This window comes from Sorex fumeus, unplaced genomic scaffold (assembly GCF_029834395.1).
Source record: "Sorex fumeus unplaced genomic scaffold, SorFum_2.1 ptg000072l, whole genome shotgun sequence".
NCBI lineage: Eukaryota > Metazoa > Chordata > Mammalia > Eulipotyphla > Soricidae > Sorex > Sorex fumeus.
In genome coordinates this window covers 41,205,308-41,233,304 of record NW_026606129.1, presented here as the reverse complement: position 1 = coordinate 41,233,304, position 27,997 = coordinate 41,205,308, and the positions used below count along the sequence as shown (strand labels likewise).

Sequence of the window (27,997 nt, the reverse complement as noted above, 5' to 3'; positions counted from 1 at the left end):
AAAGAACTCATTTAAAAAAAAACTCTAAGCTAAAGTTAATTCTTCTAGGGATATAAGTTAGTGGCATAGTATATGCTTCCCATATAAAAGGTTCAAGCAAAATGAATGAATTTTTTTTCTATAAAATAAAGCTAGAAAGCATATTATTTAGGGATGGGGGGGCACACCTGACTATACTCCAGGCTCTGTGCTCAGGGACTACTCCCAGTGTCATTGACGGGACCATATGGAGTGCCAGGATTGAACAAGGGTTAGTCATATGCAAGGCTTACTCACTAAAAAACTATTACCTGAAAATATTCTGTGTTCTAGTCACCTCTGATGCCTGGAAGAATTCACAAGGTATGACATGCAAAGCTTGGAAATTGAAGACATACACAATTCCCTTAGATTACTTGCTCTAGAGCCTAGCTTCTCAACTATGGGTCGCATGACCCCCCTGTGAAGGCATGTAATCTTGGGGGGCCATACCCTGTTGCACTGAGGGCTTACTCCTGGCTACCCCTGACTCCCTCCTAAGGAATCACTTTCGGCTAGTCTTAGGAGACCATAAGCAGTGATGGGGGTCAGCCATTTGCAAGCTACAAAGATATTTGCCAGGGTAGTGGCGGGGTGCAGGGTGGGGGGCATGGGGGATTGCTGAGGAAATAGATCAGAGGTCAATGACTCTTGCCTTGTAAGCGGTGCAGCGCAATTTCTGGTTCCATCCCCGGCACAGTATGGCCCCCTCAAGCGTTATTCAGTGTAGGCCTGGTGGTTCCCAGCACTGCCAGTGTGACTCTGGTGGCCTCTGGCACTGCAAGGCTCAAACAGCTCTGCCTCACTGGCTCCAACATCGAACCGTCCAGTCCAAGCAACCCGGTATAACAGAGAGTGGTCCCCCAGTTCTCTGACCACTGCTGGAGAGGTTGCCCCTCCCTTCCAGAAAAAGATACTTCACTGCATTTTCTTCTAAAGGAAATAATTTTTTCATTCTGTGTCCAGATATTTTATCCTCCCAGACTTTTGTGTCTAGATGCATGGCATGATAGAAGTTTCTGATATTGTCTCATGCAGATTATTTCAATGCCATTTTATTTATATATTTATTTGTATTAATTTATCAGAGTTTAGGTTCTTACATGACTATTTGAGTTTGTGGTGACGATTTACAGAATTACTGCACCCAACCCCACCAAAGTGCCCAAACGCTCCAAGAGCAATTTTTTTTTATAAATCATCATTTCCAAAGTGATTCATTCTACTAAATTACTATTCTGTCTTCTGCTCTTCTGGATACTGAAGTCTATTTCTCTCAGAAATCTGCTTGTTATGTAACTCCATGTTTGTCAGTTTGTCTGTCAACTCCATAATGATCTATATGCTTTGCAAGAGTCACTGAGCTAATGATAGTGTCTCTCCAGTATTTGTCTTTTTCAAACAAATTTTTTGTTTCTTAACTTTTCCACACTTAATTTCTTTTATATACCTAATTTTCTTTTGTAAGAGTTAGATATCCAAACTTTGCCCCCTTATAACTTTATTGAAACCTTGAGTATAAATGCATTGAATCAAATTATTACAAGAATCAGCACTATAATATAAAGCCTTTCCAACAGCTGCATGTTATGACTCTCAACTTATATAGACCCCTTTTTACAGCCTACCATATGATTTTATAATGCCTATTCTAATCATTATGATTGATCTTCCTTCCTTCCTTTCTTCCTTCCTTCCTTCCTTCCTTCCTTCCTTCCTTCCTTCCTTTCTTTCTTTCTTTCTTTTCTCTTCGTGTGTGTGTGTGTGTGTGTGTGTGTGTGTGTGTGTGTGTGGTTTGGGGGCCACATTCCGCAGAGCTTAGGGTTTAATCCTTGCAGGATTTGGGAGGCCATCTGGGATTTCAGGGATAGAACCTGAGTAGGCCAAGTTCAAGGCAAGTGCCCTACTGTCTGTATGATCTTTCTAACCCTGGTTGTTCTTTCTAATAACTCTTACTGTTGCTAAAATACAGTACTGATATTAATTTCTATAGTTGGTTTTGCACCCAGCATCCTTGCTGAACACCTTATCAAGTTATAACATTTCTGTAGCTTCTCTTGGATTTTTCTATTTAAACAATTGTATCATCAGTAACAAGTGTCATAATGGAGACGTTACTAGGCCCGCTTGAGCAAATTGATGAACAATGGGAGAACAGTGACAGTGACAGTGATATCATCTGCAAATAACAATGAACCTGTATTTTCCTTTATGTTTGTTATATGGCTTGTTTATTTTTTTCCCTGTATTATTGAGTTCTTCAGGATCTTTAGCAGAATGCTGAAACAGCTATAATTGTGATCATCTCTTTTGCTCTTAATTTAAAGAGCACACTTCTAATACTCCACTGTCATCATGATGACTGTAATATGCTCATAATTACCCAGGATATGGAATATTGCTCATTTCTCATTTGAGTTTCATTATGAATGGGTATTTGTTTTTATCAACATTTCCATGATTATTAATATTTCTATATAGACTTTTTTCTATAAATTTAGTAGGTTACATCAGGAGATTGGTTGATCTACTTTCATAGTTCCAGTCTGACCCTGCTAGAGTCAGTTGGCCAATATTTTCTTTGATGTATCTCGGCAAGGGAGACTGACTTATAATCTTCTTTCACAGTGTCCTTTTAGGTTGCTTTCCATTTCTCTGCCGCTGTCTTTCTTCTGCATTGCCCCTGGGAACTTGTGTCTTTTTGTTATGTTTTAATAAGGAGCAATTCAGCTCTCTTCCTCCTCTGAAATGTATCTCAATAAGTGATCTAAGGCTCTCTGTTGATCATTAGCAAGGTTCTCTGTGGCCTCTAAATCACTTGACAGATTCCTAAGAAAAAAGTAATGTAATAATTTTATGCATAGATAATTTACAACTCCAAAATGTCAGATTAATTATTATCTTCAAAGAATGTCTGACTTTTACATTTTTTAAATCAGTGTGTTCCAAAGAATGAATTTATTTACACTGGTTAACATGAACATGGAGTTAATGATGTGTAGTTTATCTTGACTGATATATATATATGTATATGTATACATATATATATTACTTTTTGAGTCACACCAGCATTGCACAGAGGTTACTCCTGGCTCATGCACTCAGGAATTACTCCTGGCGGTGCTCGGGGGACCATATGGGATACTGGGAATCGAACCCAGGTCGGTCATGTGCAAATCAAATGTCCTACCCACTGTGCTATTGTTTCACCTCCAATATATTTTCTTGTTGGCTGACAAGTCATGTTTAAGTTTGTTAAACATCCTTTATCATTGTTACTTTGTATGGCATAATATCAAAATTTTAAAAAATACAAAATCATTTAAAAAGTTATTTGTAGAGAATAATAATATCAAAAATAGAAAAATGAATTCTACAATATAAAATAATGTTTAAAAACAGGTAGTGAGTGGCCTCTGTCATAAATATAAAGCTTGAGTATTTATGTTATAAGGCAAGAGTAAAAAGGATGTGTAAAATCTCACAAAGAGAGGGGGGAAAAGAAAGTAAAAAAAAAACAAAAACTTTTTAAAAAGAGAAAACAACAAAAGAGAAAAAAAAAGTATGACAATAAAAATAATTAAATTTTATTTGATTAGTGATCCTTTTGTCCTACTACCCAGTTCACTGTCTAACATTTTTATCAAGTAACAGTATAAAGCTACAAAACTTTCCATATTATTTTCCAGTAAAACTTATTAACCTCACTTTCATGCTAACTGACTGATAGGATAAGACTTCCCAGTAAAAAATTGTCAAAAATTTAATGTTAAAAGTGAAAAAAAATATGATTTTATAGAGTCATTTGCTTTTAAGATCACTATCACTATCACTATCCTCCCATTGTTTATCGATTTGTTCGAGCGGGCTCCAGTAACGTCTCCACTGTGAGACTTGTTGTTACTGTGTTTGGCATATCGAATACATCTCGGGTAGCTTGCCAGGCTTTGCCGTGCGGGCGAGATACTCTCGGTAGCTTGCCGGGCTCTCCGAGAGGGACGGAGGATTCGAACTCTGATCGGCCATGTGGCTGTGTGCAAGGCAAACACCCTACACCCTGTGCTATAGCTCCAGCATGCTTTTGAGGTAAAAGCAATAAATACATTTAACTTTTGGTGGTAAGATGAAACCAGCTTCAAAATCAATGACAAATACTGTAGTCAGAAAGAAAACAGGAAACCATTGGTAGAATTCTTTTATAGGGACTATTGGATTTCTTGTAATGTGACTGGCTTTTAGAATCAATGATAAGTATGTAAATAGACATTTTATTTTATAGACTAATAAAGTTATAAATAAGCCAGTGTATGCACTCACATATTTATGAGAGCAAAGTGCTCAATAATTTTTGTCCTGTTTATCATAATGCTAATTTTGAAAGAAGAAGGTTTCAGGTTTAGTTAAAGATTACTTTGTAAATTATAAAATAGTCTCAAAAAGATTTGTAGTTTATATACATATGTTTACAGTAATATTATTCACTGTAGCCAAAAGGTAGAAACAATTCAATGTCCATTGACAAATGAGTGAATAAGCAAAATGGGATTTATAGATTCACAATGGTATATTGTTCTTCAGGAGAGAGAGGGTTGGGTCATATCCCATGATGCTCAGAAGCTGTTATTGATTTCATGCTCAGATATGACCACTGGTGGTACTGAGGGACTCTATGCAGTACTAGGGATCAAACCCAGGTCTGTAAATTGCCTTATCTCCTGTACTATTTCTCATTCCCCAAGGTGGTATATAATTCATCCCTGAGAGAATGATCTTTGGGACTAGAGCTATAGTACAGTAGGTAAGGTGTTTGCCTTGCACACAGCTGACCCAGGTTGGGACCCCTGCATTCCATATGGTTTCCAGCACTGCCAGGAGTAATTCCTGAGCATTGCTGGGTGTCACCAAAAAAAAAAAAAAACAAAAAAGAGAGGGAGAGAGGGGGAAAGAGGGAGGAAGAGAGAGGGGGAGGGAGAGAGAGAATGAATAAGCTTCTTAGTAAAGTGGTAGAGCAATTGCCTTGCATCTGTAAGGCCCAAGGTTTGATCCCTCACATCACAAAAAAAAGAAGAAAAAGAACTGAAAAAAAAGAAGGAAAAGAACTGAATGAGGGGCCAGAGAGATGGTATAGCAGGTAGGGCATTTGCCTTTCATGCGGTCAACCAGGTTCAATCCCCGGTTTCCCATAATGTTCCCCCAGCACTGCCAGGAGTAATTCCTGAGTGCAGAGACAGGAGTAACCCCTGAGCATCGCTGGGTGTGACCCAAAAAGCAAAAAATAAAAAAAAAAAACAGACAGAACTGAATGAGTTCTGAAATGTGCTATAATACGAACAAGTCTTTAAAACAATATACTAGGTAAATCATAAAAATCTTTTTATGATATCTCATTATCTCATTCCTACTCTGGACAAACTTGCAGGCTATCGAATATAGCCTGCCCACAGGGCAGAGTCTGGCAAACTCCCCGTGGCGCACCAAATATGCCAAATACCAGTAACAATGATGGGTCTCATTCTCCTAAAAAGCCTTGAATATAATCTCAGGGCTAGGATGAAAGAGACGTTACTGGGGCCTGCTCGAGGCAATCGACGATTAACAGGATGATGAATGAATGAATGAATGAATACTAGGTAAAATAAGTTAGACTTTAAAAGACAAATATTGAATGATTCCACTTATAAGAAGTACCTAGAACAAGCAAATCCAAAGGAACAAAAAGTAAAATTGGAGTTACTAGAGAGCAGGCCAGGGAAGAATTGGAAAAGGCTGTTAAGTGAGTAGAAAATTTCTGTTTGAGATGATGACAAAGATCTGGGACAGTCTCAAGGAAAAAAATCTCTTCATAATTTCTGGGCTTGTATTTGATATGAAACACCAGAAGTATCCGTCACAGCTTCCCAGCAGCCTATAATTCGGAGTTAAGATGCTCTGATTCAGGAAACAGAAGAAGGAGGGGAAGGAACAAGATATGGACATGGCAACTCAAGCACCTATTCAGTCAGATACAGATTTCCTCAGGAGTGGTCTGTAATACTTTGTCTCCACTCCCAGATATTGAAAAATGACATTACTACTTATCACTTTTTAATTTTTACTTTTAGCTATATGGGAACTTGATTTAAAAGGTCACAGAGTTTGATAAAGATTTGAGCAAAAAAACACTTTTTTAAAAAAATTTTCATCTCCCTCTGATCACGTATTTCCAGAGGCAACCATTCTTCGGTGTCATGTTGGGTTTTTGTTTTTGTTTTAAACCTCTTTCTTCTGTTATCTCCCTTCATCTAATGATAGAGTCATGCCTCCTTTTTTCTTTTTTAGTTTTTCATTTTAGACATTATCTGTTGGTTTCTACTTATAAAGGGAAAAAGAAATGAAGTCATGAATTTACACTCATTTCCTTTCGCCCTCATCTTCCTTTAATAGTTGTGCCATAATTTCAAGTTACTAATGTGTGTGATGTATACTGTCCTACTGCATTCGAGTCTCTGAGCACTGTTGAGCGAATACGAGTCACAGCTCTGCCATGTGCTCTGCTCCATTTCCGTCTGGACAGTGTGTTTGCATTCTCCAGAGTTAGGAAGGAGGAAGGATTACATTTCTTCATTCAGTTAGTTGTTTATATGTTAATAACTATTAAGTTCCCAAACTCTTCTCCAGGGTTTTAATTGTTGCTTCTGTTCATTTAAATACATCAGGCTGTATTAAAAGTTTGCGATTTTTCCTGGGGAGAAAATCACTCCAGAAGTTCCCCATCTACTACCTCAGTTGGACCTAGATGTTTTCTATGCCAGACACACAGTGCTTTTCTGGAGATGTTCCCTTCTCCAGCTTCTTTTGGGTCTCATTTGTTTCTCCCCAGATACTATATCTTCCTTTTACCTGGTTACTTTATTTAGAAGATTACAGTCCCTAGTGGCTTTCTATGAAAAAAAAAAGTGGGGAGTGACTTTACTGAGATTTTGCATATCTACATTTATCTTCATTCTACCTTCATTTTAACAATTTAAGCAGAGAAAACTTTTTAGATTAGAAATTATTTTCCCCCAAATTTGAACACACCAGGGTTGAAGATATAGTTCGAGAGTTAGAGCATATGCCTTGCATATGGGAGACCTTGGGTTTGATCCTAGGCGATATGTACACCCAGCACCACCAAGCTTACCCCATAACAGCATAAAGAACGTTTTTTGAAGGCATTATTTTGTGTCTTCTTTTTTTTTTTCTTTTTGGGTCACACCCGGTGGTGCATAGGGGTTGTTCCTGGCTCTGCACTCAGAAATTACTCCTGCGGTGCTCAGGGGACCACATGGGATGCTGGGAATCGAACCAGGGTCGGCCATATGCAAAGGAAACACCCTACCTACTGTGCTATTGCTCCAGCCCTATTTTGTGTCTTCTTAATTTCCAATGCTTTTTTAATTTAAATTTTTTTCAGTGTGTCCGAAATCAGATGTGATTTCTGTGTGTACCCAAATCCTCTGGATCAGTTTACTCCAAGGGTATTCCTCCAAGCCAACAACATAAACATCATCTCAGAACTTGTTAGAAATGCAGAGTTGGGGATAGATAGTACAGTATGTAGGGCACTTGCCTTGCATGTAGCTGCCCATTTTCATTTCCATTTCCTGTACCACATATAGTCCCCTCAACTCTGCCAGAAATGATCCCTGTGCCGGAGTAAACCCTGAGCACAGCTGGGTGTGTCCCCCAAACAAGCAACAACAAAACACCCAGAAATGCAGAGTGTACCCCCAGACTTACTGAATCAGAAACTAGGAGAGCCCAGACATACTTTCTTAAACAAGGCTTCCTAGTGCTTCAGATGCTTGTTCAAGTTTGAGAACCACTGCTGCAGGTGACCCTTCCAAAAAATATTACCCTGCCTGTAACTTGAGCTCCTAATTTGTTTCTTCAAAGCTACACCTACAAAGTACCTATCTTGGTTGACTTCCTGTAACAGGAACTATCCTCTTGAGAAAATGTGCTCTCTCTCTCTCTCTCTTTCTCTCTCTCTCTCTCTCTCTCTCTCTCTCCCTTCCTCCTTCCTTCCCTTCCTTCCTCCTTCTCTCTCCCTCTCTCTCTCCCCCCTCTCTTTTTCCCTCTCTCTGGATAGAGTGGATGGATCATACATGGTGGTGTTGGGGGCTACTCCTGGCTCTGTGCTTTGTGGTACTCTGGGTAGTATATGGAGAACCATGCGGTACCACGAATGGAGCCAGCGTGGGCCACATGCCAGGGGAGCATTCCCTGCCCCATCCCTCATATTATCTCTCTAGCCCTTTGGATGCTACTTTCTTCCATGGAAGGTGGACCTAGTTGATGGGCACCTTCTATGGCTCTGTGCTGGAATCTCTGAGAGCAGAAACACTGGCAGATGGACCTGGTATGAAAAAAGAAGAGAAAGATGATTATAGAGGAGGAGGGTAGCAACGTCTCTACCCTCTCCCATGCTCCAGCTATGAACAACTGGGCAGAGGGTCCACCCAGGCTCCCTCAGGCAGGAAGCTGGGAGAACATGTAAAACCAGTGGAGTCTCACTGAGCGTGTGATGCTTCGTCTACTGCATAGCCCTCTGTTTCCCTTCAGAGTCACAGCCACACAACCCCTCCACACCTCACTCCTCCTGTGCCTCTTCTCAGCTTCTCAGGCTGCCTCCTCATTTCTATCCCTCCCCTGCTGGTCCTCCCCAACCGGTGCAGTGAGCTTTCCATGGGCACTGGAACTGTCCCAGCAGGGCACCCCCCTCCGAGCTCTCTCCACAGCACCCCCCAGACTCCTTTGCCACCTTCCCTCCCAGGTATGTCTTCACTGGCATTTATACCTTTGAAGCCTTGATAAAGATTCTGGCAAGAGGGTTTTGTTTAAATAAGTTCACTTACCTTCGAGACCCTTGGAACTGGCTGGATTTCAGCGTCATCACACTGGCGTGAGTATTCCTCCATTCAGCCCGTCATGTGAGTCTGTGGGGGAATGGGGGGGGGGAGTGGGAGGTGGCAGGTGTGTCCAGGTTCCCACTTGGCCACTTTCCCGCTTTGATATGGCTTCCTCATTTGGAACTACAGGGCCTTGGGCCTCCTTGATGTGGGGTGTGGTTTGGGAGTCATTTTCCAGGATCAGCCGTACCACCCAAGGGAGAAAACAGAGGCTTCTAGTCCCTGCGGACAAGTACCTTGAATCTACCCAGAGCTTGAATCTACCCAACAGGAAGTGCTGGCCCTGAGGGACCGAGGTCTGAGGATACTGCTTGGTCAGCCCACAAGCTGGATTATCTGTTCCTAGCTGAAGCTCCTGGCAACCCAGTGTCACACACTTCTCAAGGAACTTCTCAAAGGCTTCTGAATGAGTGTGGTGATCAGATCAGGGTGTTAGAATATACATAGGGGGAAGTACCTCTGGATTAGTGTCAGACCTGGGCCAGTCCTAGGCCCCCCTTCTGCCCTGGGATCTCAGATTGTCTTTACTTAAGCTGCCTGCATCGCCAGGTCCCTCTGCCTGCAGGAATGTTGACTGAGTTCTGGTCTGACAGATACGTCGGTGAAGCGATGGATCTCCGCGGGGTGTCAGGTCTGAGGACCTTCAGAGTTCTTAGAGCTTTAAAGACTGTGTCTGTGATACCAGGTGAGCTTCTTTTGCTGGCACACTTTTTATTAGAACATCAGGGTTTCCACAGCCCAGTGCCCTTGTTTGGTTTTCGTAAGAGCCCCATAAGGTTCCAGGGATTCTTGTCCTAATTAAGAGGCATAGAAACTGATACACCAGCAATAAGAAACATAAACACAAGATGCCAACATTAGAAAGAAGCAGAGTTTGGCCTGGAGTCCTGATGTCCTGATTCCTAAGTTAAATCTCTGGGTATATAACTCCATTCATAAATGACAAAGTCACTGCTCTCTGTTCTTGTTGGGAAGTTCAGGCAAGAGTCTGGTGGGATTCACATCACGACCGGAGCCATAGCACAGGGGGTGGGGCATTTGCCTTGCTCGTGCCTGACCTGGATTTGATCCCTGATACCTTATATGACCAGATGGATAGCACAGCAGATAGGGCATTTGCCTTGCATGAGGCCAACCCGGGTTCGATTCCTTTGTCCCTCTCGAAGAGCCTGGCAAACTACTGAGAGTATCCCGCCCACAAGGCAAAGCCTGGCAAGCTACTCATGATGTATTTGATATGTCCAAAACACTAACAACGTGTCTCACAATGGAGGCGTTACTGGCGCCTGCTCGAGCAAATCGATGAACAACAGGAGGATAGTGCTACGGTGCTACTATAAACTGAATGTGTAAAGTTGGAAGTGGGGAGGAAAGGAGGAGACAATCCATCAGACCACCTCTACTGGGCCTCCATGATCCCTGTCACCAGTAGCCCTATGAACTCTTCCGTGCCCACTCGATTAGGGTGGGGATGGTGAAACATACAGGTACCCAATGAGAGAAAACTTGCTGTCTGCACTATAATCTGATGGATTATCTCCTCTCCCAGACCTTGGAGATTCATTCCCTGATTTGGAAAGAAGCAGCACTCAGGCCAGAGGGAAGCCCCTCTCTCACACTTTATCTGACACTTCAGGGGAAAGGGGCATCTTGGTCAGTAGCCACTGCACATATTTTCTCATGAAGAACTTCATTGTGGCAGAAAGTCAGTCCTATCACACTGTGTCTCTCTTAACTGATCACAGCCAGGATACACCTAAGTCTTATTGACAACACCTGGTCTGCCTACATCAGACATTTCATATCTCGTGCTTCTCCTCTACCCACTTCGTATCATGTTCTAGACTATTCCACATACAGTGCTCTTGCTCATATCCCAGCCATTGACCTCACTGCTGCTTCTCTGAGGAGAGATTTTCCTCCTCTCTTTGCCCATCCCATAGTTATGACTCAGGCTCTACCAATGTGTGACTTCCTCAAGGAAATTCCCTGCACACACTCCACACCCATCCCACCTCCAGGTTTTGGTTATCGGCTGCTCTGATGAGTATATGTGCGATAATGCTGTGGAGTTTTCCCTCCATAATCAAACCCCCTTATCACCTTCCTTCATTGTCACTGAGCTTTCCACCCAGGGACCCACATATGCAGTATTCAATTGCTTATTTGTATCTCTCAAAGGTGATATTTTTTTCCAGAGTAACAACTCAGCCCTCCTCTAGGCCCCCGTCTGGCTTGTGAGTTGCGCTGATATCTGAGATCACTCTTCCTCAGCTACTCTTTTTCAGCCTGAGTGACCCTCTGGGTATCTAGTGATCTCTCCAGTGTTGCATTCACCTCTCAGTCTCTGTCTCCGTTTCTATTTATCCATCTCTCTAATACACACACACACACACACACACTAAGGTTCTTGTGTGTCTCAAGTTGCCTCCTCAATCTGAGGTCAGTGCAGAAAGGCAGATACCAATTCAAAACGATGTGTATGTGTATGTTCACTGCAGGATAGCACTGTAGCACTGTCCTCCCGTTGTTCATCGATCTGCTTGAGCGGGCACCAGTAATGTCTCACAAGAAATTGTGAGACTTGTTACTGTTTTTGGCATATCAAATACATCACGGGTAGCTTGCCAGGCTTTGCCGTGTGGGCGAGATACTTTCCGTAGCTTGCCAGGTTCTCCAAGAGGGGCGGAGGAATTGAACCCGGGTCAGCCTCATGCAAGGCAAATGCCCTACCCAACAGTGACAGATGAGTAGACAAAGAATTGTGGTACATATACACACAACTCAGTACTACTCAACATAAAAAAAAAATTATGGAGTCAGGGATGTGGCTCAGTGGTTGAACACTTATCTTGCATACAGGAGGCCCTAGGTTTAATCCCTATCTACCATTAAAAAAATAAAAAGAGAAAAGATGAAATTTTGCTACAACTTAGATGGAACTAGAGGGTGTCATGACAAGTGAAAAAAGTTAAAGGAAGGACAAGTGCCGGGTGATTTCAGTCATCTGTAGTCTGCAAAGAAACCAATTGTCAGTGCAAACATACATGTAGATTCTGACCACAGAACTGAGGCTAACTAGTGGGAGTGTGGGGGGGGCGGTGGAGAAGGCAAGAAGGGGTAAGGCAGAAAATAAGTGACATAAGGACAGTACTGGAGGGCCTTGGGCACCAAAGTCATAAGTAATACAAGCCGAGAGAAATAGCTGGAGTTGAGTCATTGTGTTGCAGCTAGCACAGTGCCTGGAACATAATGGGGATTCAATATTATTTCAATCAATCTGTTGCTTTCAGAGATTTATTACTTTTAAGAAGATTTAAAAATGCTTCCCTTAGGTCTGAGTTGCCTCATCTTTTCAATGGGAGCAAGAGTCTCTGTCTGCATCTCAGGGTTATTCTAACATTCTCATGAGGACTGGGTTGAGACCTGCCTAGCAGTGTGTGGAGTGCTCCCCTCTGTGTGGGTGAAGATGGTGGGCATGGGAGTGTGCTGTCTGTATCACCTCATCCCTGGGAGCAGCACCCCTGCCTTCTTCCCACAGGGCTCAAGGTCATCGTGGGAGCCCTTATCCACTCTGTGAGGAAGCTGGCTGATGTGACCATCCTCACCATCTTCTGCCTGAGCGTGTTTGCGTTGGTGGGTCTGCAGCTCTTTAAGGGTAACCTGAAAAACAAATGTCTCAAGAATTGCAGCATTCCGAATGACAACTGCGGGTACAAATCAAGTCAGGTTGGAAACAACCCTGGATTCCCAGCAGACCTAGGTAGAGCATTTCGTTTGTTGGTTGTTATTATTTTATTTTTAGTTTTGGGGTCACACCTTATAATACTCAGGGGTTACTACTGGCTCTGCACTCAGGAATCACTACTACCAATGTTCAGGGAACTATATGGTATGCTGGAGATTGAATCCAAGTTCAACATATGCAAACCATGCACCCTACCCACTGTACTATCTCTCTGGCACCTAGATAGAGATTTTGAGTTAGCTCCTCTGTGAAATGCTTCTCCTGCGGTTTGCTTTAGGGATTACCATTTAATGTTGCCCAATTTCCCTTTTTCAAGGAAATAAGTCACACTTCCAGGGACAAATCATACTTCCTCTTTTTGGGAGGCTCAGAGTTAAAGCCAGTGCTCAGATTTTCTCTTCCCAGATGGGAACCTTCTCCTTCCTAGGGGGTTGCATGTGCCCCTGGGGTGCATAAGGTGAAGGGAACTTGCCTTGTTGAGAAGACTAAGGATGGCTTACCTTCACTATGGAAGTCTTGAGCTGGAGAAATCAGAGCCAGATATGACTCTCATTTCATCCTCTTGTTTGCAGTTTACTACAAAAAGAATGGCACCGAAGATCCCTTACTCTGTGGCAATGGATCTGATGCAGGGTAAGTGCCCGGTTGTGACAAAGCACCAATGCCTAGTAGATTTTTTTCTCTGTTTTCAGCATCTTTTGGACAGAGACTGAGTCACAAGTCCTGGGAAACATGAAAAACTTAATGCCACATTCATCCCAGAGTTCACAAGGTGGGAGTGTATGAGTTAGTTTTTCTTTTTTTGGCACATCCCACAGTTCTCAGGGCTCTGCTCTCAGAGGTTACTCAGGGAATTATATGGGATGCCAGGGATCAAACCTGAGTCAGCCACATGCAAGGCAAGCACCTAGTTGATGTAGTATCTCTCCGGGCCCTGAGATAGTTTTTCTTACATAACATTATCAAGGTTTTATGACTTATAAAACCAGTCATTTATTGAGCTCATGGTTCTGTACATCTGACCAAAGATGGCCCTAGCTGAAGTGACTTATCCCTGTTCATTCGGGTTTCACAGGCTAACCCAGGTTTGTTCACACAGCTGAATCAGAGTTCCAAGAGGAAAAGTGAAAATGTACAAGGTCTCTTGAGGCCTAAATTTAAAAATGGCATAACATCACTCTATAGCTCCTCTTGGTCAAGGCAAGTCACAGGTCAGTTCACTTCATGAGACATTTTAGTAACTAGGTTTTGGAGTCAAATGTGCTATGTGTGATCACAATTCTATTGCATGAGTTCTATTGCATGAGTTTCATTGTCTCCACATAAACAGAAGACAAAGCACATGCACCAGACTTTGTGACATCAGAGGGCAAACAAACAACACAGGAGAGATGTGGGGAAAGGGAAACCAACACCACAAATCTTCTCTAAAGTGGGCCCAGCTTTTGGAGGCCATGAGGAAAGCTGGGTGCACTGCTTTCAGATCTTCCTTTTAAAAGAGAGATGGGAAATTAAAGACTTTTTAAAAATAGAAACAAAGAAGAGATTTAAAAAATGGAATACCGCAGTTATAAACATTGCCTACCTGTTCCAGAAACAAAGTCTGCATATTGTGAGCCAAACCAAATATTCCCACAAGCCACATTCAGCCTGCCAGTTGCCAGATTATGAGCACACACATGCAGAGGCACCATGTGACAAGTGGGCCCTGTGCTAAAAGCCCCTCACGCTGGGGAATCCCAAGGGGGAGAGCAGAGGAGAGGAGAACTGGGGGAGACCAAGGAGGGTACCATACGGAGAGAGGAGGCAGAGACCATGTGGGAACGTGGAACACCAGAGACAAAGTGAAGGGGTGGAGGTTGAGGGCCCCCACAGTCCCACCTGATGTCTTGACCACAGGTGTAGGGAATGAGCAGAAACCCCAAGAACAGCTCAGGAAAGGGGCTCTATTGTGTCACCATGGCTGGGACCTGGACGGTCAGAGTCCATGAGATTCCACACTCTTTGTTGAGTCGATGGAGCCGGGTAGGATCTGTATGGAGACAAAAAGAAAAGCCATCTCAGATGGAGTCGTGGGGAAAGGACAAGCAGGAAAGGAACCCTGCAGCTTCTCGGGCCTTTTTCTCCACAATTGTTCTTGGCATTTAGTTCTTTGGTATAGGAAGGGGATCATTCTGAGGTCAGCAACTTTTCCATCGTCTTCAGTTTATGCCAAGGGCCCCTCCTCCACTTGTCCATTTCCTGTCTGGCCAGTGCCTTTTCTTAGTCACTGGCTACAGTGCAGCGCACAGTCTGTCCCATGGTCAAGTTGTGGGCCACACTTGTAGTCTCTGCCTCAGCTCCCAGACAGGCCAGATTCCAATGGGGGAGGGCCAGATGAGACAGGCATGGATGGGATGGGGCTGGGGAGGAGAGGCCAGCTCAGGGCACATCTAAGGGACTGCAAACACCAAACTGACCCTGCTATAGTTCAGAAGTGGAAGCTTGAGCATTAACCAGTGGCTCTGAAAAGTATGGGATGCAGACTGGTGTACCCAGTGGTGTATGCTGAGTAGCAGATGCAGAAGAAGAATTTCAAAGATTCCTTTGCGTATACAACTCCAGTCCATTCTTTCTTTATCTTCTCAATTTCCAAATAGAAAAGAAAGAAAGAAAGAAAGAAAGAAAGAAAGAAAGAAAGAAGGAAAGAAAGAAAGAAAAAAAGAAAGAAAGAAAGAAAGAAAGAAAGAAAGGAAAAAAATCCCTTTACAGTTTACATGTGATACTATGCCAAAGAAAGCATGCAGACGTTTTACTCTATGGTCTCATTTAAATCTCCAAGTTAGTTGCTGCTAAACTGAACAGGTAGCTATTTAAGCATGTTGCAGAGATTGTGAGCACGATTCTACAGGAGACATATACCTAATCTTGGGGACAGAGAGATAGTACAGAAAGTAGGGCATTTGTCTTGTGTGAGGCTAACTGGATTCAATCCCTGGCATTCCATCTGGTCCCTTGAGTACCACCAGGAGTACTTCCTGAGTGCAGAGCCAAGAGAAAGTCCATGAGCATCACCAGGTGTGGCCCCAAAAACAAAATTCAAATTTACTTAATCTCCAATCTTGGACAATGAATTGAAAATAACTATCATCACACTTATGGACACCAACCAGTGGTAGCATCCCAGCACTTGTGTTTGCTGGGACATCTAGAATAGGGAGGGCCCAGAGGTAAGGGCTGGTGGAGAGAGCTTGAATTGCTCAAGTCCCAGACAAAGCTTCACCAGTTCTTCAAACAGGCCAGGCCACCAAGGTGAATGAGAGCACTTCCCATGCCCTGTGTTCAGAGCATTTGACCTTCCCCTCATGAGAGAAGTCAGCTCCCCTCGGTCATACATAGGAGACAGTAATCTTTGACTTGGCCTGCTCCCTACATCAGTTTTCATAAGCTACTTGATGATTATATTTCTCCTCCTCATAAATAAATATGTTGGCATCTGTGTGGTTTAGGAACCGACTTCTCTCTGAACTCCAGCTTCTGGGCTGTAAAAAGGTAATGTGGAAAAGATTTAAATTATAGCATTTGTGAAGCACTTAGGAGGGAGAGAGGTTCACAGCAAGTGCTCCGTGCATGGAAAGTGATGTCTTCATTGTTCTATCTAATTGGACAGAGAATGTGGCTAATGTGTGCCCTTTAATAGGACAACTCTATAGGTGAGTCCAGCTGTCTCCTTTTGAAGTCTCCATTATTGAGACTGACTTTCTCCACCTGCTGTAAGCTTGCAAAGAGCTGGCCACCTTGCAGGGTCATGTCTAGGAGGTCAGTTGGCCTTCTGTTGCCTCCCCTCTCATTGAAACTCTGAGAATTGTCGTTTTATGGGTTAAAAAAAGTGAAACCTAAGGAGACCAAGTGTCCGAAGCTATCCAGCTATAAAAATGAGGACTGTGCCTTGAACCCCAGTGTCTGGCTCTAAATCCCAGGATCTTCCTGCTGCCTTTGTCCTGCTGGTACCAGACAAAGCTTCACCAGTTTCTCAAACAGTCCAGGGAATTAGAGCTCTGAATGACCTTCTCTGTTTTTGCCACAGCCACTGCCCTCCCGGTTTCCTATGCCTTAAAACTGCTAGCAACCCAGATTATAACTACACCAGCTTTGATTCCTTCTCTTGGGCCTTCCTCTCACTCTTCCGCCTCATGACACAGGATTCCTGGGAACGCCTCTACCAGCAGGTATGGGTCTGTGGGTCCCCCACAGATTTGGGGAGATGCTGGAGAGTCAGCTTCCTGTGGAAGCCCGGCAACATGAGGGTCCCCTAGTTTTCATGTCCATCCTTTTCTTCTTTCTCTTGAATCTACAGACCCTGAGGGCTTCTGGGAAAATCTATATGGTTTTTTTCGTGCTTGTCATCTTCCTGGGATCTTTCTACCTGGTCAATTTAATCTTGGCTGTGGTTACCATGGCCTATGAGGAACAGAACCAAGCGACCATTGATGAAATTGAAGCAAAGGAGAAGAAGTTCCGAGAGGCCTCTGAGTTGCTCCGAAAGGAACAGGAGGTCTGTGTATTGGGCCTGCCCTGTGACATCAGTAGCCAGCTGTGAGCCAGGATCTGGATCTGCCACTTAGGCTAAGTCTGTTATTCTAAGGAACTGCAGTTTCCTATTAAGATTCCTAGTAGGTCAGGTTTTCTTTAAACAAAAATAACCTGAATGAAGCTTGTGGAAGTGATTCTCAGGGGGTGTGGGTGCTCTTGAGAAGATTGTGGAGGGTTGTAGAATGGGGCAAGGCAGAATGAAACAAAACAAATGACCCCCAGTTAGAGATAACCTTCATCCTGCCCTCATGGGGAGCTCTGGAGCATAACTTGTATGGTAGAGTTAGTGTTAGAGAGCTGAAGTTTTGTGTCCCATTTGCCCCAGCCAGATGGACCAAGGAAGTTTTCTGCAGACACTATAGCTGTGCATTATTAGCAGATAATAGTCCAACAGTTGGCAATGAGGCATTAACTGGAAAAGCAGGCTGGGAGGAGCCCTACGGGGGGCGGGTGGGAAAGAGGTGACCCAGAGGTAGCATTCCCATTCTTCAAGCCCACACCTTGATACTAATCCCGATCATCTTTGTTCCAGTCTGTGACAGCCATGCGTGGGGACACATTCCTGCCAGATCCCACCCGGTGCTATTGGCCACAGCTTTAGTTCTTTTTCTCCAGGTTCTAGAAGTCCTGGGCGTGGACATAGAATCTCTCCACTCCTACAGTGGGTCACCTCCAGCTTTCAAACATCTCAGTGAACAGAGGCAGAGAATGAAGATGAAGATGTCAGAGAGCTCCGCAGAGGAGAACAAATCCCCACAGTCTGACACTTACAACCAGCGCCGGATGGTAAGGAGCTCAGGTTTATGTTCTCAAGATCGTCCATCTGCCACAGAGTGTCCAGCTGCAAATAAGAGGTGGAAGTGGTATGGGGCTCAGCAGAAAGTTATCTAGAATACAGGCATGAGGAGGATGTTTGACTCTCCCAGACTCCCTCCCCACAGCTCTCTGGGGCAGGAGGGGGGCTTAAAGTCGTTCAAGAGCATTATGGATGGGAAGAAAAGGGCTATTATAAAGATTTCATGCTGAGACTGGGGTGTATAGTTGGCAAGATGGGGCAGTGGAATATGGGGAATGGAGGAGTCCAAAAAGACTCCCAAGTTTCAGAATTGAGCAACTAGGAGGGTGCACGAATTGTAGACAGGTGCACTGGCTTGTACGAAGGGTCTAAACTTATAGAATACATATTGATCTCAAGGTGACTGTGGACATACAGCTGTTTTTCTGAAGCTGCACATAAAGCAAGTCGGGAGCCCTTGGCAGAGTGGGGGGAAAGGAGAGGGCAGTTCCCTGTCCATGGTGCTGAAGTTATTTCCCTGTCATGCCCGCATCTCAGCAGCTCCCTGTATCACTGTATCACTGTCATCCTGTTGTTCATCAATTTCTTCGAGCAGGCACCAGTAATGTCTTCTGTGTCCTAGCCCTGAGATTTTAGAAAGTGCCACATTCGAGGCTTTTTCAGGGTCAGGAGAATAAGACCCATCCATTGTTACTGGTTTTTGGCATATTGGATATGCCACGGGATGTTTGCCAGACTCTGCCGTGTAAACAGGATACTTTTGATGGCCTGCCAGGTTTTCCAGAGTAAGAACTAGATAATACGATGTTGTGCAGCCACAAATGTGGCCTCGCGCTTCCAGGAGCTGGGTTTTATAGTCTCTGGGTCTTGGCCGTTGATGGGATTACATGGCGCCGGGGGCAGGGCAGTTGGTGGATGTAAAACCTACATATTGGAAGATGGGGGATCTGGGAGGAGAAGGCCCAGTCCCAATCTGAGCAGGCTTGGAGATCTATGCCCTGGGTCCAACACACCTTGGTTCCTTTGCCAGTTCCTTCATGTGCGAGGCTCCTCCAAACGTGTGGAGAGTGGTCTTAAGCATGGCTGTGGCTAGAACTGGAGGTCTTCAGCTGCCAGGGCTCTGCTCAGCAGCTCAATATCTGGTTTGTTGCCCAGACACAGAATCTCTCTGCTCTCATCTCTGTAACACAGTACAGCCTAGGAATAATTTCAGCATTTTTTTGACATGGTGTCAAGTATGTGCTCTGTCTTGATCTTTTACTGCTCACTCCAGGATTCCCTGTCCTCCCCAAGTTTCATTCTACCTCCCTTTCCTCGAAAGGTTGATATATCCCACAATAAAACCCCTCTTAGAGGTCTGATAAATAGTTGGGGGACAGTTGTTCTCACACTAATAGTATGAGAGGGAATATTGACTTCACTATTTTTCAGGCCTCTGCCCTTTTCCCTTGATCTCTTTTTCTGTGTTCACCTGAATAAAGTCCTACTTTGGAGGATACCAAGTCTACAGCCCCAGAGACAAGTGTGCGTATAATATACACACACAGGCATGCTCACAGGTACTGTGACTTCAGTGGTTCCCACACCTCACTATTTACCAGAAGTTGGGACCTGTCCTTTCTTGTTATGCCTCTTTTTAATTGTAGCCAACAGTACAGGGTACAGTTCAAAAAATCATTCAAAAAGAATTTACCCAGAACTTCCTAAGTCTCTGAAAGGGTTTGCTCACAGTTCTCATAGAAATGTGCATGACACCCTGAATTGAGCTTTAATTTCTCCCTACACGCACACACACACCCCTCATTCCATTTGCTCTTCAACCCCGTCCCCCGCCCCCGCCATGAGGGGGCAGGAGCAGGACTTTATGAAGGAATTATTAAAATTAATAATGGCATGTTGGCATTTCTTCAGTAATTGAGGGCTTGAAGAGGATGGGGAGGATGTTTTCTAGGCACAAGTAGTAACAGTCAGGAAGATAGGATTTGGGAAGTACTCTAATGCCAATTGATTGAAGTCTATCCCAGAATAAAGCTCAAACCTTTTTTTCCAGAGACATTTATGTGCCAAATAAGTCACATAGAACCATTTTCAGACCAGTAGCCCTAAGACGGAAGTTCCATGTTGCATTTGGAGAGCTAAGAGTCTTCAGAAAACCTGTAATAAGTTAATTATCCTGCTAGGAGGATGCATCCCACATGTAATCCCCAGATTGTGAGTTTTTTGCCCACTAGTTCTTAAATAAGTTAATTTTTGAATATTTGCTGGTGGCCAAGGAGGCACTGCCTGTCCATGGAACCAATTTTTTAAATTATTTTCTTCATTGCTTTTCTTCCTAAATTTTCAGGTACAAATGACTTAGTCATTTTTCATTAAAAAGGGTTTACCAACCCTACTCATTTGATTCAAAAATTGGGAGCACTTATTAATTTGTATGAGTTGAATGTATATCAAGTCCTTTATATAATGCAGTTATAGCTGCTGAACAGAACTGGACTCCAAATTATCAATAAAGGCAATTTTTATTTTGTGGAATAATGCAGTGTTTCTCAGCCCCTTTTCAACTGTGGCCCAATTTGGCCTTGTTTTTTTTTTTGCCTATGGCCTCTCAGTTTTTCCTTCAGTATTATTTGATGTCCCCCACTTATGCAATTTTAACCTTTGGTCCCCTTGGAATATCCTGAGGGCCTTTGGGAAATATGGCTTCTGGTTGAGGAATGGTAGGATAGAGGATAAGTAAGGGGGATGCTAACTGATATAGAAGCAAAGGATGTTAAGAGAAAGGGAAATTTTCAATAGTTGGAGCAGAGTTATGTATGAAGTCCATGTTTTAAGTTTTCTAAATGTTCTGAGGACCTAAAGACAGACTTGATATGGTCAGATTCTCATGATGGCCAAGAGTACTAGTCCAGCCAACACTGCAACTTTGTATGGACTCTGGCCTTATGAACTGGCTTCTTTTCTCTGGCAACTGTAAGTCACAATTTCCTCAGAGGATGATTCTGATGGGAAATGCTTATTGATTTGGAGGAATGGAATTATTCTTCCAGGAAATCAGGCTAAAACTCTCTTCAATCTCTCCATTGTTGACTATTCAAATATTTCCTAAGGGATGATGGAAGCTGGTTATATTGTAGAGCTTTTGTCTCCCCGTTTCACAACACATGCTCTCACACTCTTATAGGTTAGATCTGATAAGCTATAGAACATAATTTCAAACATAAAAGTGCACATATTCACTTAACAACCATTTTTCAAGAATCTTTCAGTCCTGATGTCCTCAATAGTACCTTTTTAGATTACTACATTGCATGTGGAACTCTGCCCAGATATCTCTGTGTAGCTCTGTGACAAGAGTAAATAGCTGACCAATCTAGGTAAAAAATATCTTCTAGCATGCCATCATCACTTATTTTCTCATCTTAAGAACTTCTTTATCTTTCTTCTTTCCTGGCTCTTTCTCAGGCTCAATCAAAAAAAAATTTTGGCAAGGGATCATATCCACTGGTGATACTCAGAGCTTATGCCTGACTCTGGGTTCATTCCTGACAATTCTCAGGGGACCATCTGGGGTTCTGGACCATATGAACCCGGGTCATCCATATGCCAGGAATGCACTCTACCCACTGTGCTATGTCTTCAGACCCAAATATTCTCTTAAGAATATTTTCTAGGGCTGGATCGATAACACAGCAGGTAGGACATTTGCCTTGCGCGCGGTCAACCCAGGTTTGATTCCCAAAATCTCATATGGTCCCCTGAGCACCTCCAGGAGTAATTCCTGAGTGCAGAGCCAGGAGTAACCCCTGTGCATCGCCAGGTGTGACCCAAAAACCAAAAAAAAAGAGAGAGAGTATTTTCTCCCTGTTCTCTACTCATATATGCCTAGAATACCCCTCTGTTTGATCTGTGTTTTGAATTTGCTACTGAAAGTTGGTAAGAATAAGGGCAGGGGGAGGGAACGGGTTGGAAGAACATTTTGTGCCTCTGGTTCAATTACAGGACATTCAATTGCCTTCTTTTTTGTTGCTTTGGGGCAACGCCAGTCTTTCCTAGGCCTTACCCCTGGGAGACGCCGAGCCAGCCATGGCAGTGTGTTCAATTTCCGGGCCCCCAGGCAAGATGTCTCATTTTCTGATGGAACCAAGGATGATGGAGTCCTATCAGCAGACCAAGAAAGTCATCGGGGATCGCTACTGCTGAGCGGAGGTGCAGGTCAGCAAGGTCCTCTCTCTAGGAGCCCATTGCCTGAAGTTCCCAACCCTGGCTCTGGACTTGGGGAAGATGGACACACCACCCTGCCAGCTAATGAGCTTAGTCCTGGCCCCATCGAAGTCTCAGTAAGTTTGTGAACATTCCAGACTCTCTTAGAGTTCCCTCCAGCTCTCCCTGAACATCTTTCCACCCAGCATCTTTCACCTGACTCTTTTCACAGACAGGAGAGGGGTGGGGGATGTCCAAAAACTATTTCTCAGATGACTGCAGATTCCTTCTCAGTGCTTCTCTATCCCAATTGCCATAGCACTAGAGATCAATCTACTTATTTCCTGGAAGATCAGGAGATAAATGGAAAGTTCTTCTCTTCCTACTTGGGGATCTGTGAAAACTCCCATAGTCTTTGCACAAAGAATCCAAAGAAATCTGGAAAGGCACCCTGGATACTTATTAGCAGAAGCAGCTTTTCTTGCTTAACTCGGAGAAGCTCTAACTTGTACAGAGGCACACATTAGGCAACAATGACTAACTAACCTAATAGAGTAATCACAGAGTTTAATGCAGAATGGGGCGCCTCATGAAATCAGGAGCTGAGATTCAATTTGAGCTCTCCCACCAGTTTCAGTAATGATACATCTAGTGTGCTCCATGTGCCCTCTCAGGCTAGCCGGAGACAGAGTAGTTTTCAAGCAGACTTAGAGGAGACATTAGGTAGATCTATTGAGCCATATCCATGTTCCAGTGACATTAGCCTACCCTCTGATTGGATTCTGAGAGGGAGGGAGGGAGGGAAGGAAGGAGGGAGGAAGAGAAAGAGAGAGGGAGGTGTTGGGGACTGGTAGCCCCTGCTTGCTTTCCCTGAGAAGGGAATGAGCAAAGGAAAAACTGGGCTTGTGGGAGCATCATGCCTTTGTCCCTGGCAGCTGACCCTGTTAAGGGGGACTGAAGGGAAATCTGTACCTGATCTGCCTTGGCCGGGCCAAGAACCACATTCTCATTCCTGAGAGAGTTCAAGGAACTGCTCGCACACACAGCTACAAAGCAGAATAACTGATAATGTAGCTCACTCAACTTGTAACTCTTGGCTTTCCTACGGAGTGGTCACTACATAGTATAAAAGAAAATGAGCTTAAGAATAAAGTATGTTTCATATAGTCCTATATGTTTCATACAGTCCTCCCTACCCCATCTTCAGCTCTCATTCCCTCTCTCTGGCCAAAGTTGAAGTTGACTGCGTGGGACACAGCGGGGAGGGAGGAGAGGAGGGTTCTAGCAGGAAGCAGAAAAATGGAGAATTTTAACTGTTTAGACAAAGGTGTGGTGAACGCTGGGAATAAGGGACAGAGGCACATAGAATCTAGCCAGCGAGACATCCCAATGTGCCTGTCTTGGACCAGGGAAAGGACCAGAACCAGAGCCCAGAAAGAGCCACCTCTATACGTGAGAGGTGACCAGAAGAACTTGCAGGCTTAAATGAAACAGACCAGCCACAAAGCTGAGATTCAGACAGACTGAGATGCCTCACTCTCTTTCCTTCCAGCCTCTGAGTGCATTTCTGGGTTTCCCATTAGAAAAACCTGACCAGAACTGAGGGTGAGAACAATACAGTTTGTAAAAACCAATTCCCTGGGCACAGAGCAGTTAGAAAATAATGACATCAGGTCTCCAAGGACCAACAAAGTCACCAACCTTGAGTCCAGTTGTCAAACTCAGCCCACCGGGACCTGTTGGAGGTACTTAACATCAAAGAAATGCCTTAGTCAAGAAGCCCTATGTAGAATTGTGGGTGTGGCTCAGTGGTGAGCACATACCAGCATGTTTTAGGTACTAGATTTGGTCTCTGGAGCTGCAAAAAGAAAGAAATCAGGTCTCTGCATTTATGGCCAACCTGTTTTAATCTCTGGCACTGCACATAGCGCCCTCCTACCTCCTACCTGTCCCCAGCATTGACAGGAGTACATCCTAATCACAGAGCCTCGAGTAGTTGCCAAGCAATACTGGGTGTGGTGGGGGAAAATGGAAGGAATGGAAGGGAGGAGGAGAGAGAGAGGGAGGAGGGTAAGAAGAGAGGGATGGGGGAGGGAGGGAGGATAAAGGGAGGGAAGGAAAGAAAGGTGGTTATTTCTTAAGTCATTACATATTCTGAACTCTATCCAATTGAGTTGCTTTATTAGCCAGTGAAAGATGAGCTTATATAGCCTGTCCTGCTTTGCAGAGACCTCGGTTCCAGCCACAGCTGTTGCCCTGCACCAACTAGCAAGTTGGTGCAAGTCCCTTACCTTGCTGAAATCTCTATATCTCCCTGTAAAAAGCTAGTGACTTGGCTGAAAAGTTAAAAGGAATAAGTAATATATAAAGTGCTTGCATGTGTTTTAGACACTTGTGTCTTAAACAGCAACCATCGTCATTATAGTTATTTGGCATTTCTGGTCCCTAAGAACCTCCCCTATGGTAGGCACCAGCTGAAAGAGGATTCAGATGTGTTGTGTAGCCCTGAGTGAGCCACTGTGGTCAAGTCCCCAGGTTCCTGGCATGGGAATGAATGGGGCTGGGAGCCCGGCCCAGAAGCGAGATAGAACTTCAGTGATGACATTAAAAGGACACTGTCAGACTTCTGACAACTGGACAATCAAGACTCACAAATGCTACCTCAGAGGGCAAGCACTTGAATGGCATTGAAACTGGAGGGCAGGGCAGTATGAGGGAGGGGCCCCAACCTACAAAAGGGAGACTGAGAAAAGGCCACCCCAAAGGAGAAATTCTGTGTACGCACCTGCACCAGCTGCATGCCCTGAGGAAGTCTCCAGAGGATACCAAAACACTCACCTCTCTTTGGTCAGAACCTCTGAGATGCTTGAATCAGCTCTGCATGCCCTGAGGAAGTCTCCAGAGGATACCAAAACACTCACCTCTCTTTGGTCAGAACCTCTGAGATGCTTGAATCAGCTCCACAGACACACCCACTCCAGTATCCAGGGTGTGAGGGTAGGAATGAGCAGAGTCTCAGGTGGACTCAACTTCTTTCCTGCAAATGAGGGCTCTGGCTGACCCCCTATTCTGTGTCCCAATCCTGTGGATAAATTTGCACCCCAAGTTCAGACAGCATCCTTATTTCTCCAAATACCACAACAGAATCTTGGGGAAGTAGCACTGGATAGTCCAGGAGACTGAGTAATGTACCTTGGCTCTGTTCATGCCCCTGCAGGCCTTGGACACTGGACAAAAGAACTTCCTGTCAGCAGAATACTTGGATGAATCTTTCCGCTCGAAAAGGGCCATGAGTGTGGTCAGCATCATGACCTCTGTCCTTGAAGGTATGTGCCTAACTTGCACAGGTCAGTTCACAGTGCCACATGAGTTCAGTGTGAGCCATGGAATGATGCCCCACCTCTGAGTCCAAGCACCCACCCATCTCTACGTTCTAGGACCTCTTTTTATGTTATGAGTCTCTAGAAGCCTTTAGCTGTGTGGTGTTTTATAGGGATTGCTTTTCAAAAAAAAAGTAGGAACTGAAGAACTGGAAGGAATGAAATGCCCTAGTTAATTTCTTATCCAAATGAGCATCCACTTCTGATGTATTTCCCAAGCTAGATGTCCAAAAGACACTCTGGCAGGCCCAGAGAATTTCAAGCTATTGCTCAGGTGTCCAAGAACTTCAACAGTCTTTCATTTTTCTAACATGACAAAAAATACTCCAATATGTTTTGTTGATGTAACTGTCATAGTTATAACTTAATGTCTGCCTTGAACTCCCATGACATGAGCTTTAGAAGATAATTTAAGTAAATTAACCATCAATTTAACTAAATGTTTGTGAATTCTGGGTTCTAGCAATCAAGTAGGAATCCAGTACTCCCCTATGAGGGTGTCTAAGTTGTAGGGGCTCCTGTCGTGCCCCAGTGTGAGAGATGGGAGGGCACTGGCCCATGACCCCCTGACCCAGAAGCCTGGCTGCTTTCTCCCCACCTGAATAGAAGACCCATCTTCATAGGCAGGCTATAGTTTGCCTCCGGCTATAAAACATATGACCTTTTCTAGTTATGTATCTCTCCTCACCAAATTCAAAGTGTCTTGTGCCAGAGAGATAGTATTGGGGCTACGTGCTTGCCTTGCACACAGCTGACCCAGGCTTGATTCCTAGCAATGCATATGGTCCCCTGAACACTCTTAGGAATGACTCCTGATCACAGAGGTAGGATGAACAGTGACATTAATGGTGGCTTTTGAGAAAGGGTCCTGTGAGCTCACCTTTCAATCCTGCGCTGAACCCTAAAATTTGGCATTTGGGGTGGAGGGACAGGGGTGGTGGACAATATAAGCATGCACAAAAAGTGAGATTTGGAATCAAAACCAACATGTGCCTTTCTAGGTAAAGCTACAAGTGATGCCCCCTACACAGAGATCCAATTGTTCTTCTGAACCCAGGAGAGCTGGTTGGCAATGTGCCTGGGAAGACAAAGTCAGAGGCACCCTTAGAAAGTGTCCAGTCACCCAAACGTGCCAAGATGAAGCAGGAAAGGCCCCCTCCCCCCATTTAAGACATCTAGAAAAATGGTGAATGATAGCACAGTGGTAGGGCGTTTGCTTTGCACGCAGCCAACATGGCCCACCCGAGTTTGATTCTTCCGCCCCTCTTGGAGAGCCCGGCAAGCTACCGAGAGCATCTCGCCCTCAGGGCAGAGCCTGGCAAGCTGCCCGTGGCGTATTCAATATGCCAAACACAGTAACAACAAAGTCTCCAATGGAGACGTTACTAGGCCCGCTCGAGCAAATCGATGATCAATGGGAGGGCCTTTATTGGGCTGGAACGATAGCACAGCGGTAGGGCGTTTGCCTTGCACGCAGCCAACATGGCCGACCTGAGTTCGATTCCTCCGCCCCTCTCAGAGAGCCTGGCAAGCTACCGAGAGTATCTCGCCCGCACGGCAGAGCCTGGCAAGCTCCCCGTGACGTATTCGATATGCCAAACACAGTAACAACAAAATTTCCAATGGAGACATTACTGGGTCTGCTAGAGCAAATCGATGATCAACGGGAGGGCCTTTACTTTACTTACTTACACATATAAAGCACTCAGTAAATAGCTGTGGGATTGATAGAAAATGAGTGTGATATACAAAAAGTATTGTTGGGTGGAGCAATAGTACAGGGCCTAAGGCACATGCCTCATATGCAGCCATCCCAAGTTCAATCCCCAGCACTAGCTATGGTCTCCAAACACTACCAGAAGTGACCCCTGAGCATAGACCCAGGAGTTAGCCCTCAGCACAGCTGGGTAACTTAGATTCTCCCCCAGTGGCTTTGGGAAGGATTGAAGGGTGAGGGATAGGAAGAAAATAAGAAAGAGGGAGTTATTCTGGTCAGGACAGACTTCTCTAGGAAGCTACCGGAGGAGTAGACTTTCCCAGGAGAATCTGGGTAAAGATGACTCTTTAGGTTTAACTTTAGGTTAAGTCTAAACGATGGGAATTTTTTTTTTTTTTTTTTGCTTTTTGGGTCACACCCAGCGATGCACAGGAATTAATCCTGGCTCATGCACTCAGAAATTACTACTGGCGGTGCTTGGGGGACCATATGGGATGCTGGGAATTGAACTTGGGTTGGCCACGTGCAAGGCAAACTCCCTACCCGCTGTGCTATTGCTCCAGCCCCCGGTGGGAATTATTGAGCAGAGGATTCTTTTTTTTTTTCCTTTTTTATTAGTGAAACACCATGAGG

General features: G+C 44.3%; 1 protein-coding gene across 1 annotated transcript in view; it reads left to right on the top strand.

Annotated features, from left to right (window-relative positions):
• SCN10A (sodium voltage-gated channel alpha subunit 10) overlaps window positions 1-27,997 on the top strand; it is a 103,250-nt gene that overhangs the window by 14,315 nt on the left and 60,938 nt on the right. Inside the window, exons 4-11 of the mRNA XM_056129346.1 lie at window positions 8,816-8,944; window positions 9,545-9,636; window positions 12,493-12,664; window positions 13,240-13,332; window positions 16,766-16,907; window positions 17,036-17,233; window positions 17,887-18,057; window positions 25,485-25,593. Coding sequence (XP_055985321.1) covers window positions 8,816-8,944; window positions 9,545-9,636; window positions 12,493-12,664; window positions 13,240-13,332; window positions 16,766-16,907; window positions 17,036-17,233; window positions 17,887-18,057; window positions 25,485-25,593 — 1,106 coding nt within the window. The remainder of the gene's footprint in view (window positions 1-8,815; window positions 8,945-9,544; window positions 9,637-12,492; window positions 12,665-13,239; window positions 13,333-16,765; window positions 16,908-17,035; window positions 17,234-17,886; window positions 18,058-25,484; window positions 25,594-27,997) is intronic.